This window comes from Trichomycterus rosablanca, chromosome 24 (genome assembly GCF_030014385.1).
Source record: "Trichomycterus rosablanca isolate fTriRos1 chromosome 24, fTriRos1.hap1, whole genome shotgun sequence".
NCBI lineage: Eukaryota > Metazoa > Chordata > Actinopteri > Siluriformes > Trichomycteridae > Trichomycterus > Trichomycterus rosablanca.
This window is the reverse complement of record NC_086011.1, coordinates 9,428,757-9,448,987: the sequence shown is the minus strand read 5'-3', so window position 1 is coordinate 9,448,987 and position 20,231 is coordinate 9,428,757. Positions and strand designations below refer to the sequence as shown.

At 42.9% G+C, this 20,231-nt stretch overlaps 1 protein-coding gene across 1 annotated transcript in view; it reads left to right on the top strand.

Moving 5' to 3' along the window:
- The window catches only part of foxp4 (forkhead box P4), a 201,205-nt gene that overhangs the window by 89,425 nt on the left and 91,549 nt on the right, over positions 1-20,231 (top strand). Inside the window, exon 3 of the mRNA XM_062986129.1 lies at positions 11,260-11,349. Within this exon, the coding sequence (XP_062842199.1) occupies positions 11,260-11,349 (90 nt within the window). The remainder of the gene's footprint in view (positions 1-11,259; positions 11,350-20,231) is intronic.

Here is a 20,231-nt window from a genome sequence, read left to right as displayed (position 1 = left end):
ATTCTAATAAGACATCGAACTCATAGGGCAGGTTATTTAGACGCACTACTTTACGTAACCGCAGTTTAAGCTTACTTAGCCTTATTTGTAGTTTTTTGTGAGAAAAATTGTGCCGCACTGAATTCCGGGATTGCCTTCATTGCTAAGAAAGCTTTGGATGCTGCTCAGATAATAAGGCACCTCAGTAGACTAGTTTCTGAAAAGCCACTTTGCTTATTAGTTTCTCCAGCATTTATAACCTGGATATGAAGTTCTATCAAGAAGATGGACTTTGGGTCTGTCTGAAAACCTAGTGAGCCACCTTGCTGCCTACTGGCTACCTAGGCAGCTGCCTAAATAGAGAGGATTCTAATAACACATTGAACACATACGGCAGATTAGTTAGATGCATTACTTTACGTAACCACAGTTTTAGTTTACTAAGCTAACACAGTTGGGCTACACTGAATGCCGAGATTGCCTTCTTTGCTAAGGAAGCTTTGGATGCTCCCTCAATATTCAGTCAGATGATATCTTCGAAATAAGGCACCTCAGTAGGCAGTCGTTCACACTGTAATTTACTTTTTTTTGTATTTTTACCCCTTTTTCTCCCACTTTAGAACATCCAATTTCTGCCCGTCAATCATCCTCTCACTAATGCTGGTCCCTGCTCCTGACTGGGGAGGACGAGGCTGCTCCACGCCCCCTCCGACACGTGCACAGCAATCGAACATCTTATCACCTACACTTGACGAGTGCAGTGCAGTACAGCGCTGTGTACAGAAAGCCACACCCTCTACCGCACTTCTTCCCCATCTCCGTGCAGGCGCCACCAACCAACCAGCAGAGGTCGTAATCGCACTAGTGTGAGAGAGAGTCCCCATCCGGCTTAGACCCGCCCCTATCTGAACAACAGGCCAGTCGTTGTTCATGTAGCCGCTCAGCCGGCAGGCAGAGCCGAGATTCGATACGATGTATTCGATATCTCAGCTCTGGTGAACAGCATGTATTTCACCGCTGTGCCACCTGAGTGGCTTGATTCACTTTTCTTATTTACTTAAAACAATAATAACCAGGGACCCTTGGCATAATTTAGTACACCTCCCCTGGCTCTCTAGGACCAGGACAACATCTGTGGACAACCTACAAAAGTCGGCTGCCACACTCTTTTTATTAATATCAATCTCTGCGATATCTAAATCTAAAAATAAGTCAGTGCTATTACACTGCATGACATGCTTATTATTTTCTGGAATTGTACCCTCAATTTAGAGGTGATGAATTCACATCTGGAAAGCTGCAATGGGTTCCTAACAGGTTGCTTTTTGTGAAAAATAGAATGTGGAAAAAAAAATGGTCAGGCTTATTTTTTTCCCTCCTCTTTAGGTTATATTTTTTATTGCCTTGGCTTCAGTTCAACCTTTCCTCATTTTAATGGCCAGCATGAGTCCAGAGAGGACTGCTGTAGCAGATTTTTGATGAATCCTTTATATTGCGGAACTGTTGCATTAAATTGTGTTTTTGGAGGTTACTAAATTTTGCTTATTTTTTTCCTAATGATTTTGAATGATTTTAAAAACAAATAAGACAGACAAATGAGTGAGACTACGGATCATACACCGAAACAGGAAATAGCAAATTAAACCCAGCTTTGGGAAACGGCATGGAGAGTTGCGAAGAAAAGCAGAGAAAATGGTCAAAAGTGCAGTTCATATGTAACCCACCGTGAAATCGAGTGGCTCTGGTGTCTGCAGCCTTGGTAATGAGTCATGGGGACAGAATTAAGATCTAGAACAACTTTGGCGTGGGACAGAATTGCAGAAGATTTGCCTCATGTCTGAGAACGGACAGCTGCTAACAGGCTCATTGTGCTTGAATGGAGTATGGCTGGAAACTTTACTCATTTTGTCACCAGCTGTATTGCAGCGCTCTGGCATTTAAAAAGAACCAGACTGATTTTCTTTTTTTTTTAGGAAAAGATCAGAGATTCTGAGTGGTTGGTTTTTGGTTCTATTGAACAACCTTTGCAGATGTTTGGAGACCCTAAAACTGAAGCTTGTTTTCAAGTGACACTTGAAACTTCTGCAGGTTTCTTTGTCCAGAGCTTTGAGACTGGTGGTTCCTTCAAATATACAACAGATATCAATCCGGTTCTATTGAACAACCTTTGCAGATGTTGGAGACCCTAAAATTGAAGCTTGTTTTCAAGTGACACTTGAAACTGCTGCAGGTTTCTTGGTCCAGAGTTTTGCAACTGGTGGTTCCTTCAAATATATAACAGATGTCAAATCGGTTCAGACAAGGTCAGAGATTCTGAATGGTTGGTTCTTGGTTCTATTGAACAACCTTTGCAGATGTTGGAGACCCTAAAATTGGAGCTTGTTTTCAAGTGACACTTGAAACTGCTGCAGGTTTCTTGGTCCAGAGCTTTGAGACTGGTGGTTCCTTCAAATAAACAACAGATATCAATCCGGTTCTATTGAACAACCTTTGCAGATGTTGGAGACCCTAAAATTGAAGCTTGTTTTCAAGTGACACTTGAAACCACTGCAGGTTTCTTGGTCCAGAGCTTTGCGACTGGTGGTTCCTTCAAATATATAACAGACATCAAATCGGTTCTACCGAACAACCTTTGCAGATGTTGGAGACTCTAAAATTAAAGCTTGTTTTCAAGTGACACTTGAAACCACTGCAGTTTTCTTGGTCCAGAGCTTTGCGACTGGTGGTTCCTTCAAATATATAACAGATATCAAATCGGTTCTATTGAACAACCTTTGCAGATGTTGGAGACCCTAAAATTGAAGCTTGTTTTCAAGTGACACTTGAAACTATTGCAGGTTACTTGGTCCAGAGCTTTGTGATTCCCTGGTGGTTCCTTCAAATACAGTGCCTTGCAAAAGTATTCAGCCCCCTTGAACTTTTCAACCTTTTGCCACATTTCGGGCTTTAAACATAAAGATATGAAATTGTAATTTTTTGTGAAGAATCAACAACAAGTGGGACACAATCGTGAAGTGGAACGAAATTTATTGGATATTTTAAACTTTTTTTAGAAATAAAAAACTGAAAAGTGGGGCGTGCAATATTATTCAGCCCCCTTGCGTTAATACTTTGTAGCGCCACCTTTTGCTGCGATTACAGCTGCAAGTCGCTTGGGGTATGTCTCTATTAGTTTTGCACATCGAGAGACTGAAATTTTTGCCCATTCTTCCTTGCAAAACAGTTCGAGCTCAGTGAGGTTGGATGGAGAGCGTTTGTGAACAGCAGTTTTCAGCTCTTTCCACAGATTCTCGATGGGATTCAGGTCTGGACTTTGACTTGGCCATTTTAACACCTGGATAAGTTTATTTATGAACCATTCCATTGTAGATTTTGCTTTATGTTTTGGATCATTGTCTTGTTGGAAGATAAATCTCCGTCCCAGTCTCAGGTCTTTTGCAGACTGCAACAGGTTTTCTTCCAGAATGGTCCTGTATTTGGCTCCATCCATCTTCCCATCAATTTTAACCATCTTCCCTGTCCCTGCTGAAGAAAAGCAGGCCCAAACCATGATGCTGCCACCACCATGTTTGACAGTGGGGATGGTGTGTTCAGGGTGATGAGCTGTGTTGCTTTTATGCCAAACATAACGTTTTGCGTTGTGGCCAAAAAGTTCGATCTTGGTTTCATCTGACCAGAGCACCTTCTTCCACATGCTTGGTGTGTCTCCCAGGTGACTTTTTATAGATATCTTTGAGAAATGGCTTTCTTCTTGCCACTCTTCCATAAAGGCCAGATTTGTGCAGTGTACGACTGATTGTTGTCCTATGGACAGATTCTCCCACCTCAGCTGTAGATCTCTGCAGTTCATTCAGAGTGATCATGGGCCTCTTGGCTGCATCTCTGATCAGTCTTCTCCTTGTTTGAGCTGAAAGTTTAGAGGGACGGCCGGGTCTTGGTAGATTTGCAGTGGTCTGATACTCCTTCCATTTCAATATGATCGCTTGCACAGTGCTCCTTGAGATGTTTAAAGCTTGGGAAATCTTTTTGTATCCAAATCCAGCTTTAAACTTCTCCACAACAGTATCTCGGACTTGCCTGGTGTGTTCCTTGGTCTTCATGATGCTCTCTGCGCTTTAAACAGAACTCTGAGACTGTCACAGAGCAGGTGCATTTATACGGAGACTTGATTACACACAGGTGGATTCTATTTATCACCATCAGTCATTTAGGTCAACATTGGATCATTCAGAGATCCTCACTGAACTTCTGGAGTGAGTTTGCTGCACTGAAAGGAAAGGGGCTGAATAATATTGCACGCCCCACTTTTCAGGTTTTTATTTCTAAAAAAAGTTTAAAATATCCAATACATTTCGTTCCACTTCACAATTGTGTCGCACTTGTTATTGATTCTTCACAAAAAATTACAATTTCATATCTTTATGTTTAAAGCCTGAAATGTGGCAAAAGGTTGAAAAGTTCAAGGGGGCTGAATACTTTTGCAAGGCACTGTATATAACAGATATCAGTCCGGTTCTATTTAACAACCGTTGCAGATGTTGGAAACCCTAAAATTGAAGCTTTTTTTCAAGTGACACTTGAAACCACTGCAGGTTTCTTGGTCCAGAGTTTTGCAACTGGTGGTTCCTTTAAATATACAGTATAACAGATATCCAATCGGTTCTATTGAACAACCTTTGCAGATGTTGGAGACCCTAAAATTAAAGCTTGTTTTTAAGTGACACTTGAAACTGCTGCAGGTTTCTTGGTCCAGAGTTTTGCAACTGGTGGTTCCTTCCAATATATAACAGTTTTTCCAATTGGTTCTATTGAACAACCTTTGCAGATGTTGGAGACCCTAAAATTGAAGCTTGTTTTCAAGTGACACTTGAAACTGCTGCAGGTTTCTTGGTCCAGAGTTTTGCAACTGGTGGTTCCTTCAAATAGAGTGGGGCTATTTAGAAAGCTACTTAGAAAGATATGAGAGGTCTGTAATTTTCATCATAGGTACACTTCAACTATGAGAGACAAAATGAGAAAAAAAATCCAGGAAATCACATTGTAGGATTTTTAAAGAATTTATTTGTAAATTATGGTGGAAAATAAGTATTTGGTCAATAACAAAAGTTCAACTCAATACTTTGTAACATAACCTTTGCTGGCAATGACTGAGGTCAAACGTTTCCTGTAAGTCTTCACCAGGTTTGCACACACTGTAGCTGGTATTTTGGCCCATTCCTCCATGCAGATCTCCTCTAGAGCAGTGATGTTTTGGGGCTGTCGCTGGGCAACACGGACTTTCAACTCCCTCCACAAATTTTCTATGGGGTTGAGGTCTGGAGACTGGCTAGGCTGCTCCAGGACCTTGAAATGCTTTTTACGGAGCCACTCTTTCATAGCCTGAGCGGTGTGTTTGGGATCATTGTCATGCTGGAAGACTAGCCACGTTCCATCTTCAATGCTCTCACTGATGGAAGGAGGTTTTGGCTTAAAATTTCACGATACATGGCCCCATTCATTCTTCCCTTAACACGGATCAGTCGCCCTGTCCCCTTTGCAGAAAAACAGCCCCAAAGCATGATGTTTCCACCCCCATGCTTCACAGTAGGTATGGTGTTCTTGGGATGCAACTCAGCATTCTTCTTCCTCCAAACACGACGAGTTGAGTTTTTACCAAAAAGTTCCATTTTGGTTTCATCTGACCACATGATATTCTCCCAATCCTCTTCTGGATCATCCATATGCTCTCTGGCAAACTTCAGACGGGCCTGGACATGTACTGGCTTAAGCAGGGGGACACGCCTGGCACTGCAGGATTTGAGTCCCTCTCGGCGTAGTGTGTTACTGATGGTAGCCTTTGTTACTTTGGTCCCAGCTCTCTGCAGGTCATTCATCAGGTCCCTCTGTGTAGTTCTGGGATTTTTGCTCACCGTTCTCATGATCATTTTGACCCCACGGGATGAGATCTTGTGTGGGGCCCCAGATCGAGGGAGATTTTCAATGGTCTTGTATGTCTTCCATTTTCTTACAATTGCTCCCACAGTTGATTTATTCACACCAACCTGCTTGCCTAATGTAGATTCACTCTTCCCAGCCTGGTGCAGGTCTACAATTTTCTTCCTGGTGTCCTTCGACAGCTCTTTGGTCTTGGCCATGGTTGAGTTTGGAGTCTGACTGTTTGAGGCTGTGGACAGATGTCTTCTATACAGATAACGAGGTCAAACAGGTGCCATTAATACAGGTAACGAGTGGAGGACAGAAGAGCTTCTTAAAGAAGAAGTTGCAGGTCTGTGAGAGCCAGAAATCTTGCTCGTTTGTGGGTGACCAAATACTTATTTTCCACCATAATTTACAAATAATTTCTTTAAAAATCCTACAATGTGATTTCCTGGATTTTTTTTTCTCATTTTGTCTCTCATAGTTGAAGTGTACCTATGAAGAAAATTACAGACCTCTCTCATCTTTCTAAGTAGGAGAACTTGCACAATCAGTGGCTGACTAAATACTTTTTGGCCCCACTGTATATAACAGATATCAAATTGGTTCAGACAAGATCAGAGATTCTGAATGGTTGGTTCTTGGTTCTATTGAACAACCTTTGCAGATGTACGGAGACCCTAAAATTGAAGCTTGTTTTCAAGTGACACTTAAAACTACTGCAGGTTTCTTGGTCCAGAGCTTTGTGATTCCCTGATGGTTCCTTCAAATATATAACAGATATCAGTCCGGTTCTATTTAACAACCGTTGCAGATGTTGGAAACCCTAAAATTGAAGCTTGTTTTCAAGTTACACTTGAAACTGCTGCAGGTTTCTTGGTCCAGAGCTTTGCGACTGGTGGTTCCTTCAAATATATAACAGACATCAAATCGGTTCTTTTGAACAACCTTTGCAGATGTTGGAGACCCTAAAATTGAAGCTTGTTTTCAAGTGACACTTGAAACTGCTGCAGGTTTCATGGTCCAGAGCTTTGTGATTCCCTGGTGGTTCCTTTAAATATATGACCGATATCAATCCTACAAACTATCCCAATAACAGTAACAAGGTGTTCTAGGTTTGTTTACAGCTGGGTATAGATACCAAATCCTGGATATTAATAATCTAATAATATCGTACCACCAGATGTTGCATGCTGATTCGTTTTTCGACAGGAAGTCCTTAAACAGCTGCATTGTTTTTGCAACTTGACAGACATTTGGCATCCAATCAGCTACTAATGAATCCCACAAAACGTTTAACAAATGGTGAGGAGTAATCAACAACAGCTGCCTTTACGTACCAAAAAGAGTGTATCAAGTACCTCTAAGCGAAGAGCATTTTACTAGTCAATCCTGAGACAGGATGACATATCAACCTCAAGGTGTTAATTCAGTACAAGTTGCATTAAATATGAACAAATTATTGCTACTTTAACACCAAGCATAGAGCTTTTTACCACAGTCTTGGTCTTTTACCTGGCATGTTGGTCTGAAGCCAGTATTTATTGTCTCTATTATAATATAATGATATTTATTGCAATAATACGAACATAATTTTTAGATTAGTATAGCTGGTTCATGGTTTGTACTTTTATTAAGTCTTTATGTATTAATAAGATAAATACTAAAATGTTTTATAAATCTTTTATTGTCGAAGCCTAAATGTCTTGGATGATTAAGTTTGCCATTTTTTTTAAGACTGAATGCTTTTAATTGAAGGGAAGTTTTTAATTCTCATTTTTTACCTCCCTTAAGAGTCAGCAGGCATTACAAGGCCATCTTAAAAAGCTAAATTTTTTACCACAGGACTTGAATAAACATGTCGATTTTTAAAATCTTTTGCATTTTCAATCCACCTGAAAAGCTTCAAAAGGGAGTGAAAATGATCAACGTATTTGTACGGTGTAATTTCGTTAATTGGAAAAATATTTGTACGTATTTTAAACTAAAAAGACTCTTTAACGGGCCTCTTCGGTCTGACCACACTGGTCCACATGTGCTCGCATCAGCAAGGTCACATTAGTCACACGGCGGTTACACCCAGTTGCATTTCTAAACAGTGCGAACAAATTACATGGAACATTTCAACTGCCATTTTTTTGTGTTTAATAAAAACTATTTCAGAATATTATTCCACTGTAGGGTGAAGTCGTTGGTTTATTCGTCACCCCCGAACTGTGATTCATTCTAGTTCTGCTTTTCCTGACTGTATCAATGTCTATTTATTATTATTATTTTTTAAATAAGTATGAAGTAATTTAGAACAAATGATTTATTGTGATCAGGTGCAGAGTTTGTGACACAATATCTCAAACCAGCTTAGTTTGTTTCAACAAACTTATAACTTGTGTATGAGTTTGTCGTAATATTGGATGATACCTTTCGGATTGCAGTATGCACCACGATTTTAACCTGTAGTTCTGCATCTTGGTTGTACACCTCAGCTTATTAAATCAATTAAATCATTATGAGAAGGGCAGGATTAAAGCTTGATGTTCTCGGCTTCCTCTTTCTTTGTGGCTCACATGTAGGCTTGCACTCTTGCTTGCTAAAAGTATAAGAACTGCCCAAGAGTTCTTTTTAGTCTATAAATGAAAAGACAAGAAATCGAAACTATGTCAAAAAATGTGACCCAACACATGTGACCCAGACTTCTAACAGACCCTGGCTGTCTGAAGGTGTCTAAAGGCCTCGCATACCAAACTTCAGTAACACGACGCCTCTCGACCTGCTGTGCTTCCAGCCCTCCACACTATCTACCCATCCACGGCAGATCAGGACGGCCTACCGGGAACAGAGGCTCCTGTTTTTCTAAAGGGGTAGTCATGGGGGTAGTTGCAGTCATCAACAATGGTCCTCTGTCAGCAGTGATGGATCATTCCAGCATATGGTGCCCACCTGTACGCAGGCAAGCCGAGTCTGCTATGTTTGGATTTACAGCAAAAAGAGAAAAGAAGGGAGAAAACATCCCCCCCCCTATCCGCCATTTCGCCCAGATTCATCACCTCGGAGCACTGTTTGCTTTAGCAACCTGAGCCTAATGAATAGAACCTGGGCCCGCCAGGGAAGAGGCGTCCAATCATGCCCTGTTTGTGTGTCTTACTGCCTTGTTTTGGAACGTCTCTCAAACAGGGTGAAAGAATTTCTTGACAACTTTGTTTTTTCGTGAATGAGGACCACATGTAGCGTTGCACTCTTGCTTGCTAAAAAAGAATATGGGCTGCCTACTTGCCAAAATGATTTTTCGCCCATTAGTTGCTATTAATGGACCCTTCCAAAAGTTCCTTTCCTTTGTAAATGAAAAGGCAAGGAAGATAAACTACGTCAAAAAATGCAAAATACATTTAAGTAAGTTTAATTAAAAAAAAATGCTGTTAAAGTCCATGTCAGGAGTGTTGATTTACGGGGAGGTCGGTCGATGACAAGTACAAAGAACTCGCACACAGTGCAACCCAGGCCTCCAAGCTGGGCTCTGACCTCTTCACCCTCCCCTTCCCCTCTCTCCCTACCTCTCTATTCCTCTCTAGTTCTTTCTTTCCCTCTTAGCACCGGCCCGCCTATTTTTTTGCAATAAAACCTGTCTAACGTTGCCGTACAATGGATCTGTTGTTGGGCCCAGCCACCCGCCGCCTCCTTCATATTTTCTTTAAAGGTGCAGAGTGTTGGTGAAAGCCACAGGTCCTTGGAAGGACAGGCAAAGGGAGGGCCAAAGACTAACAGGTCACCGAACAGCATGACTCCCTGAATAAGTTACCTTAAAGATTTAAATATATGATAAAGCAAACAGGCAAAGCAAAGAAAATCGACATTGTACACACACATTTTCTGGAGGCAGTTTGGTGTAAGGAGTTATTTTCCCCCTCTCTATTGCTTCCTTTCCAACCGCAAGTCTAAGTTTACCCCACTTGTCTAAAAGTTTGTACATTGTCAAAACTAATCCAATAGCCTTTCGTCCACCCCGAACGGGAAGCCCGTGTGGAGTTTCCACCGGGAGGTGACTGTTTCTGCACTCCAGACTGTGGGTCAGCCCGGGTCTCCTTCCAGCTCTGTTTGGCTTGTCCGACCCCTGGCTTTCTAAGCTGCCGAGCCTGACGAAGTGCAGAAGCACAGAAGCACTGACCACCCATTACAAGTCTATTGAGCATGTCAATGTAAAATAACCGAAATAGACTCGAGTATCAGAGATCACCTCAAGATAATAGTTGTATTCAAGCGTAGCAATCAGTGTTGTAATTGAACAAAATTAGCTTTTATTGTTGCCAGATACTTGCCAGCCTGGATACCACCGCTGGATGAGAGCCTAGGTGCACATGTGCCAGATTTAATATCCACCACATGCTTGGTGGACTGACCTTGCCTGGGAGGTGTTTTTGGTCTCCTTGGTTCCAATATTCTGGGCAGCCGGACGGTTGGGCGGGAAGGTGGGGGGGGTGGTTCAGGGTGTGTTTATGTGTAGGTGGGGTTGGGGGATGTGTGGGTGGGTGAGTGTGTGCATGCACTTTGCGACCTCAGCAAAAGTAACAAGTGCTCTTGATGCAGCAGATGGTTTTCATCACGCAGCCTACATTTGATTGCATGGCGGGCCTCTCTGTCGGTCACTCGTTCGCTCTTTTAAGAGAATAGGCATCCATTATTTAGAGGGCAGTGCTGCCCGCACCACAATACACCCACCTACACACATGTAAGTGCTTTTGCAATTGATATCATTATTAACTAACTGTGGGTGTAGATTTCTGAACGGCTTTATTAATCTTAGTCTCTATTAATTATTTTACCTACAATGTAGATGTTCATTTGTCCCATTATCGAGACCTGTTGCATTCCAGCAGTGTGTCCTGGGTGTCAAAATTGCACACTGTACTGAAAATTGACTTCACATAATAGGCCTACTATGAATTTTATTTTCTCTGAATTGCTGTTCTGGGCTCTCATCTTTTTGTCATAAATTATTATTTACCATGTAGCCTTCCTCCTTCTTTTTAGGGGCCAGGAAGCAAATGTGCATCCTGATGGTGCTCTTCAAAAAGCACAGTTTCCCCCTTGATTTACTGCCGCCTGGTGTTTTTGTTTGGAGAGACATGTTTTGCCGCTGGCCGGCTGCCCCCCGGGCCAGGCGTGTTCAAACAAAAACAGGGTGACTGACATTCCTGAGCTCGGACGCAGGCCAGTTTGAGTCGTAAGGCCACTGGCAAAGTGTGTTGGGCAGAAAGGTGCTTTGTTTGTCTTAGGTGGTAGGTAAGGATAGGTGCCTGTGGGGGTCATGTTAATAGTAGTTTGTGTTTGGATTCATGTCTGACCATCATTCTTCCTCCTCTGTGTCCACAGGCTCTTCAGGCAGCACGGCAGTTTCTTCTCCAGCAGGCCACAGGACTCACCTCACCTAGCAGCAACGAGGTCAAACACAGCCCCGTACAGGTAAGACACAAAGACATACTCACTATATAACAACTGATAAAATAAATCATGTGATCAAAAGTATTAGGACACACTGTGTAATCATTGAATCCAGGTATTAAGGAAATATTGGTTCATTCGGAGGAGCTTGTTGAATTCGAGTGTGGTACTGTAGTAGGATGCCACCATTGCAACAAGTCAGTGCGAGAAATGTCTCCCCTCCTAGATATTGCATGATCAACTGTGACTGGTGGTATTAAAAAGTGGAAGCATTTAGGAACTGCAGCACTTGGCCACAAAGTCACCAACGCTGCTGAGTTCTAAACCTCCTCTGGCATTGACATAAATAAAGTGATAAAGGGATGAAGTGGTGTAAAGTCCACCACCACTGGACCCTAGAGCAGTGGAAATGTTCTGTGGAGTAATGAATCACACTTCTCTAGCTGGCATTCTGATGGCAAGTCTGGGTTTGACGAATGCCAGGAGATCGTTACCTGTAACCAACTGTAAAGATTGGTGGTGGACGACTGTAAAGATCAGAGGCTAGCACAGGCTCCTTATGTCCAGCTAAGGGAAATCTTAAGGCTTCAAAGAAAGGTCCATAAAGGCTTGGTTGGTTGTGTTTAGTGTGGAGGAACTTGACTGTCCTGCACAGAGCCCTGATCTTATCCGGGACCAGGCAATCTTGTGACCTCACAAATGCTCTTCTGGATGAATGACCAGAAGAGTGGAAGCTGTTATAGCTTCAAAGAGGAAATGACTCCATATGAATGCCTAAGGATTTAGAATCACATCTTAAAAGCGCCCATAGGTGTAACATGTAGGTGTCCCAATACTTTTGTCCATCACTTCATATCTAGACCAGACAAGGATGAAAGAGTCGTTAAACAATACCTCCAAACTAAAAATAAATGGATGGGCGGGCGGGGAAAGAGCGAGTGAGTACAGGAGTCCTCAAGATCAGCCTTGAGTTTTTCAAATCATCAATAATCCAGCGGGGAATGTGGGCTGACAGTTTAAACGGCCGTGTTGAGGGGTTTTCCCTTCAGGGTAATTAACATCATCAAGGAACAGCAGGTTACTTCGTTAGTGGCGCGCTCATTTAATTAACAAACCACACTAATTACAGCGGGCATGTCGAGTTGAGGAAAAGTGAAGAAGGGGTGGAAAAAGCGATCGGTCCAGTGATCAGTGGTTGTTAGACTGTTTAGTGTTCATGTACTGAATGTTTGAGCGCTAGATCTGTAGTGGAGACTTAGCGAGGGAACCTCGTTAGAATAATTAGGCTAGCGTAATTATGTATTACGCTAGCACACCACAGCTGAGATACGGGTGCCATGCCCAGGGTAATCCTGCTTTCTGCGACCATGACTAGTATAAAGAAAATGCCAATCCATCACAGGACCATCTTACTCTTAGACATCCAATCATGTCTGTGTAGATGCTCTGCAGGCCGGTAGCACCCAGATCGTAGAGGTTTAGCATAATAGGCTCCACTGGCTCCCTGATTCTTTTCTTCATGCCTCACCTATAGTCATGGACTTCCCAGGAAAACACGACTCCTTGATAGCATCACGTCTCAAAATACGTCTTCACGTCAACATTAGTTTCATGCTTACAAAGCAGCCAAAAGTATGTGGACAAGTGAACATCATATAATATTAATTATAGTTATAACGCCTGCTTACATTCTTTTTTTTTAATGCAATTTCTCCCCTTTTTTCTCCCTCTTTAACGTGTCCAATTGCCCAATTTGCATCATGCTTCCTCTCCGCCAATGCCGATCCCTGCCCTGTCCAAGGAGATCGAAGCTAATCCACATCCCCTCCGACACGTGAGCAGCAAGCCGTATGCATCTTGCCACCCACACATTGACGAGTGTTGCGCCACCTAGCGTTGCGTGTGGAGAGACCCACCCTAAGAGCACTCCTTCCTCATCTCCGTGTAGGCGCCTCTAATCAGCCAGCAGAGGTCGTAACTGCACCGTTCTGACAGAGAGAGACCCCATCCGGCTTAGTCCCGCCCATCTGAACAGCAGGCCAATTGTTGTTCATATAGCCGCCCAGCCTCGGTCGGTAAGGCAGAGCTGGATTCGATACGATGTACTCGAGATCCAGCTCCGGTTGCAGCGTGTGTTTTTACCACTGCGCCACCTGAGCGGCCCGCCTGCTTACATTCTGCATTCCAGTTCATCCCAAACATGTTGGATGAGGGTTAGGGTCCAAGGTCTGTACAGGCCACCTTGGTGAACCATTTCCTTAAGGACCAATAAGGACCAACTTTGACACATTTGAACATTTTCAGCATTTAGCAGACGCCTTTATCCAAAGCGACTTAGATACAATCTGAGCAATTGAGGGTTAAGGGCCTTGCTCAAGGGCCCAACAGCAGCGACCTGGCAGTGGTGGGGCTTCTTAGTATTTAGCAGATGCCTTTATCCAAAGCGACATACAGTTGCAAGATACAGTCTGAGCAATTGAGGGTTAAGGGCCTTGCTCAAGGGTCCAACAGCAGCAACCTGGCAGTGGTGGGGCTTGAACCAGCAACCTTCTGATTACTAGTCGAGTAGCTTAACCACTAGGCTACGGCTTGCCCTAGCTGAAAGAGAGAATGTACGATGCCCTGCAATGGATTTGTGCCTTGTACAGGGGGTATTCCTGCTTTGCACCTAGTATCTCGGGACAGGCTCCTAACCAAAATAAAGCAATTAGAGCAAATAACTAATTAATTAATGAATGAATCAATGAATCCAAAACAGAGCTAAGCTTTTGTCAGCCACCTTCCTGCATTTGGAAACGTATCGTCAGTCTGTCAGGCTGCTAAATCTGTAGAAAATTCCAGTTGAGTCCAGTTGAGGTGTTCTTTAATCCAAGTCTGCTAGTATTTAACATGTTGGTTGTCCACATGCTTTTGAGTATTTAGTACTATAATATGTCTGAGTATCTGTGTTCTGTATCAAAAAGGAGGGCATAGCATGTGCCAAGAGCTCTCACACACATCCCTAAACACAATACACACACATGGAAGCTTGCACATACAGTATCAGTCAGTAATTGAAAAGAAAATAATCTTTTGATGTATTGTTGAAGCCCTTATTTAATTTAAAAAAAATGAAAAGACTCATTAGAGACATGCTAATTAGTTTCCTGCTCACGCGTGTCTTAAGAGGGGCGGCTTTGCCACCGCGCCATTGTGCGCACCTAGCGCCACATCTGAATGAGCCGATGGAGAGATGCATGATGGCCAGCTGGCACACCACACTGGATAGTCATGTGGACATTCCAGTCTACAACCATAGGCTCTAATTTGAAGTGTTTGGGGCTATAACAGCCTCCACTCTTTACAAGGTGGAGTATTAGTAAGCATTTCTGAGGTCAGGCTTTGATGTTGGGCTAGAAGACCTGATTGACGGTCAGTGTTCTTATTGAACCCAAAGGCATACAATTGGGATTAAATATATCGTACAACCGTGTCTTTATGGAATTGGCTTCAGGTACTAGGCCGGAATACCCCTGTGCAAGGCACCAATCGATTGCAGGGCATCGTACATTCACTCTTTCAGTCAGAAGCACTTTGTAGTTCTACAATTACTGACTGTAGTCCATCTGTTTCTCTGCATGCTTTGTTAGCCCCCTTTCATGCTGTTCTTCAATGGTCAGGACTCTCCCAGGACCACTACAGAGTAGCTATTATTTGAGTGGTGGGTCATTCTCAGCCCTGCAGCGACACTGACGGTGTCTAATGGTGGTGGTGTGTTAGTGTGTGTTGTGCTGGTATGAGTGGATCAGACACAGCAATGCTGATGGAGTTTGCTGGACTGAGACTAGTCCACCAATCAAAAATATCCAACCAACAGCGCCCCGTAGGCAGCGTCCTGTGACCACTGATGAAGGTCTAGAAGATGACCAACTCAAACAGCAGCTTGTACTTTGCATCTACAAGGTGGACTAACTAGGTAGGAGGGTCTAATAGAGTGGACAGTGAGTGGACATTCCAGCAGCGCTGCTGTGTCTGATCCACTCATACCAGCACAACACACCATGTCATTGAACTTTAAAGTGCTCCTATATGGTAAGTGGAGCTGATAAAATGGACAGTGAGTGTAGAAACAAGAAGGTGATTTTAATGTTATGACTGATCAGTGTATACCAAGGGGCTATTCCATTCCAATCCAATCCACCTTCTGGAATTTTTAAGGCTCCACACAGATGGTTACTGAAGGTCAGGATTGAACCCAGATCTATTTTGCTGGGCAGCCAGGCCACCCCACAATCATATCTATCAAAGGTCAGAGCCTAGAACCTGGGACCTAAGGGTGCAAAACAACAGTACACCCTCATCGGTACTCCCTAAACTTTTGGTTGCTGTTTTTTGTGTTTTCATCTGGTGTGAAGAAAGAAACGTCGACTATGATGGAATGAGAAAGAAAACTGAGGGAGAAAAGCGACAAGTCAGGAAGGGAGAACGGTCCAGGCCGGCAGTGGACATTTCGGAGTCCGGGTTCCAGCGCAGCCGAGTGTGAACAACCTTTTTTTTCGTTCGGCTAAAACATGACTGAAATGTGCGACGAAGGCCGGTCGGTCGATAAAGGGGCTTTTATGCTTTTGCCTGCCAGTGTCCGTCACTTCCTACGTGTTCTGCTGGAAATTTTTTGTCATTTTTATTCTGGGGCAGTGGGGCGTTAGATAGAGGCGCAAGGGCGCGTGGGTATATGTGTGTGCGACAAGCACAGCAAGCACGAGACTAATAGAAGAGGGAGGAGGGACACTTCGAGGAGGAAAAGAAAGGGGTGGATTTTCCACTTGAACTTGTGCCGCTCTGGGCATTCGCACAGGCGCTGCTCTTGCATTTGTCCGAATGCTGTCACAAAAGTGCTCCCTGGACACTGGTTGCGTTTTCTTTCCTCTGGCTTTCTGTCCTGTATCCTCCGGTGCCTGGCTCTCATTACTTGTGTAGAGCTTTTTAGTGGTAGCGTCCTCGGTGTTCTTACCAGGTGTACGTCCACTTGTTCATCGGTGGATTCAGAGCCTCTCGAAAACTCTGGTTGATTGCATTGCATTCTTAAAAAGAAGAGTGCAGATATATGGGGAAAATGTGTGGCTACCACCGTAATTATTGAGTTATTGTCATTAATTAATAATATATATTTTTAACCACATTGGAATGAATCAGAATGTCAGTTGCAAAGTCCAGTTTATACCAAATACATCCAGTTTGGTTAAGGCCAGGGCTCTGAGAGGGCCAGTGAAGCTCCTCCACTCCAAACTTGTCAAACCATGTCTTTATTGACAGGGTCCTTCGGCAAAGTTGGATTATTGATTGTAAACACATTAGCAAATATAGCTACTAAGAAAAATGTCCACATACTTTTGGCCATACAGTAAAACATTTTAGCTTTTTTATGTTTTAGAAAGTTTGAATGTTCATGACCTTCAAACCCTTTAAAACTGTTTTGCTACTGTAATCAATACAGCCATATGGACTCAGGAGTACTTTGGAAAATTGTTGTTTCTTAACGCAGTACGCCGTTGCATTAAAAAGGCAACCCAAAATTATATATCTATATATACAGTGTATCACAAAAGTGAGTACACCCCTCACATTTCTTCAGATATTTAAGTATATCTTTTCATGGGACAACACTGACAAAATGACACTTTGACACAATGAAAAGTAGTCTGTGTGCAGCTTATATAACAGTGTAAATTTATTCTTCCCTCAAAATAACTCAATATACAGCCATTAATGTCTAAACCACCGGCAACAAAAGTGAGTACACCCCTTAGTGAAAGTTCCTGAAGTGTCAATATTTTGTGTGGCCACCATTATTTCCCAGAACTGCCTTAACTCTCCTGGGCATGGAGTTTACCAGAGCTTCACAGGTTGCCACTGGAATGCTTTTCCACTCCTCCATGACGACATCACGGAGCTGGCGGATATTCGAGACTTTGCGCTCCTCCACCTTCCGCTTGAGGATGCCCCAAAGATGTTCTATTGGGTTTAGTCTGGAGACATGCTTGGCCAGTCCATCACCTTTACCCTCAGCCTCTTCCATAAAGCAGTGGTCGTCTTAGAGGTGTGTTTGGGGTCATTATCATGCTGGAACACTGCCCTGCGACCCAGTTTCCGGAGGGAGGGGATCATGCTCTGCTTCAGTATTTCACAGTACATATTGGAGTTCATGTGTCCCTCAATGAAATGTAACTCCCCAACACCTGCTGCACTCGTGCAGCCCCAGACCATGGCATTCCCACCACCATGCTTGACTGTAGGCATGACACACTTATCTTTGTACTCCTCACCTGATTGCCGCCACACATGCTTAAGACCATCTGAACCAAACAAATTAATCTTGGTCTCATCAGACCATAGGACATGGTTCCAGTAATCCATGTCCTTTGTTGACATGTCTTCAGCAAACTGTTTGCAGGCTTTCTTGTGTAGAGACTTCAGAAGAGGCTTCCTTCTGGGGTGACAGCCATGCAGACTAATTTGATGTAGTGTGCGGCGTATGGTCTGAGCACTGACAGGCTGACCCCCCACCTTTTCAATCTCTGCAGCAATGCTGACAGCACTCCTGCGCCTATCTTTCAAAGACAGCAGTTGGATGTGACGCTGAGCATGTGCACTCAGCTTCTTTGGACGACCAACGCGAGGTCTGTTCTGAGTGGACCCTGCTCTTTTAAAACGCTGGATGATCTTGGCCACTGTGCTGCAGCTCAGTTTCAGGGTGTTGGCAATCTTCTTGTAGCCTTGGCCATCTTCATGTAGCGCAACAATTCGTCTTTTAAGATCCTCAGAGAGTTCTTTGCCATGAGGTGCCATATTGGAACTTTCAGTGACCAGTATGAGAGAGTGTGAGAGCTGTACTACTAAATTGAACACACCTGCTCCCTATGCACACCTGAGACCTAGTAACACTAACAAATCACATGACATTTTGGAGGGAAAATGACAAGCAGTGCTCAATTTGGACATTTAGGGGTGTAGTCTCTTAGGGGTGTACTCACTTTTGTTGCCGGTGGTTTAGACATTAATGGCTGTATATTGAGTTATTTTGAGGGAAGAATAAATTTACACTGTTATATAAGCTGCACACAGACTACTTTTCATTGTGTCAAAGTGTCATTTTGTCAGTGTTGTCCCATGAAAAGATATACTTAAATATCTGAAGAAATGTGAGGGGTGTACTCACTTTTGTGATACACTGTATTAGAAAGTTTAAGTTTTTGTGACCTTCGAGCCTTTCAAAACCGTTCTGCAACTGATAAATACAGCCACATGGGCTCAAGTGTACTTCGGAAAATTTTGTTTTTTTAGCGTAGTCTGCCATTGCATTAAAAAACCCCCCACAAAACTCAAAATAAAAAAACAAATAAAAAATGTAGAAAGTTTAAATGTTTGTGACCGTCGAGGCTTTCAAACCCATTATGCTACTGTGATAAATACAGCCAAGTGGGCTCAGGAATACTTCGGAAAATAGTTGTTTCTTAACGCTGTCTGCCGTTGCTTCAAAAAAACCCAAAACTCAAAATAAAAAATGTAGAAAGTTTAAATGTTTGTGATCTTCGAGTCTTTCAAAACCATTATGCTACTTTGATAAATACAGCCAAGTGGGCTCAAGCGTACTTCGGAAAACCGTTGTTTTCAAACGTAGTCCGCCATTGCATTAAAAAAACACAAAACTCAAAATAAAAAAATAAATACAAAATGTAGAAAGTTTGAATGTTTTTGACCTTCGAGCCCTTTAAAACCGTTATGAAACTGTGATAAATACAGCCATGTGGGCTCAGGAGTGCTTCGGAAAATCGTTGTTTCTTAACGTAGTACGCCGTTGCATCAAAAAGGCAACCCAAAACTCAAAATAAAAATAAATACAAAAAATTTTTTTTTAGAAAGTTTGAATGTTTGTGACCTTCGAGCACTTCAAAACTATTATGCAACTGATAAATACAGCCATGTGGCTCAGGAGTGCTTCGGAAAATCGTTGTTTCTTAACGTAGTATACCGTTGCATTAAAAAGGCAGCCTGAAACTCAAAATTAAAATAAATAAATAAAATTGCTTGCTGGACACTTAAATATTAGCTCTTTTCATTTTTGGCTCTCAGGTCTGTGTCCTCCAATGTCTGTGTCTCATTAAGCTCTGAATGCCCGACCCTATAGAGGTGCAAAAAAAAAAAAACTGAAGGCTCTAAAGAGAGCAGAGTATTTTGGGACAAATTAGCCCCTAAAACAGGGAGGGACGTCATGCTTCACGGCTAATCTTTAGGTGGGGAGTTTGTATTTATGGATCCACCTGGTCTCCGCGCCTGGAGCTTTTCATCACAGCCGTTATTAACTTGACAGCCCTCTTCGGTAGCACGTCCCACTCAATACAGACCCTTCACTCTCCACATGCTGGCTAATATCTTCCAGCTCGTTTGATGGTAGCGGCATGATTTTTAAAAGCATCCCCTCCCCTTTCCTCGCCGACCCACTAGCTTGGGCCTCCCTCATCGGTTCCACCTGAATAATGTGACCTTCTGGCCTCTTTTTTTAGGATTAAGGAGGCTTTTTTTTCTTCTGGGTGGAACAATTGTGGCATTTTGGCTCGCCGTCTTGTTTGTTTTTTTAGCTCTGGCATGTATGAAATGTATTTGTATGAATTTGCAGCACCAGCTAAGCGACATTTGGTGTAGGGTTGTGAGATAAATGTAAAACACATGTGTTTTGCTGCTGGAGTGGAAAGCACTGGAACAGACTGCATCGTTTTTTCAGATGAAAGACACCAGTAGGACGATATTAAATGAAAGATGGCAGGGACCTATTAGCATTGACAAATCATGGGCGTCCTAAACAGGTGGTCATGATTTGACTAGTCAGGCAGTATAAAACCACATTTTTACATTTTTATATGCGTGTA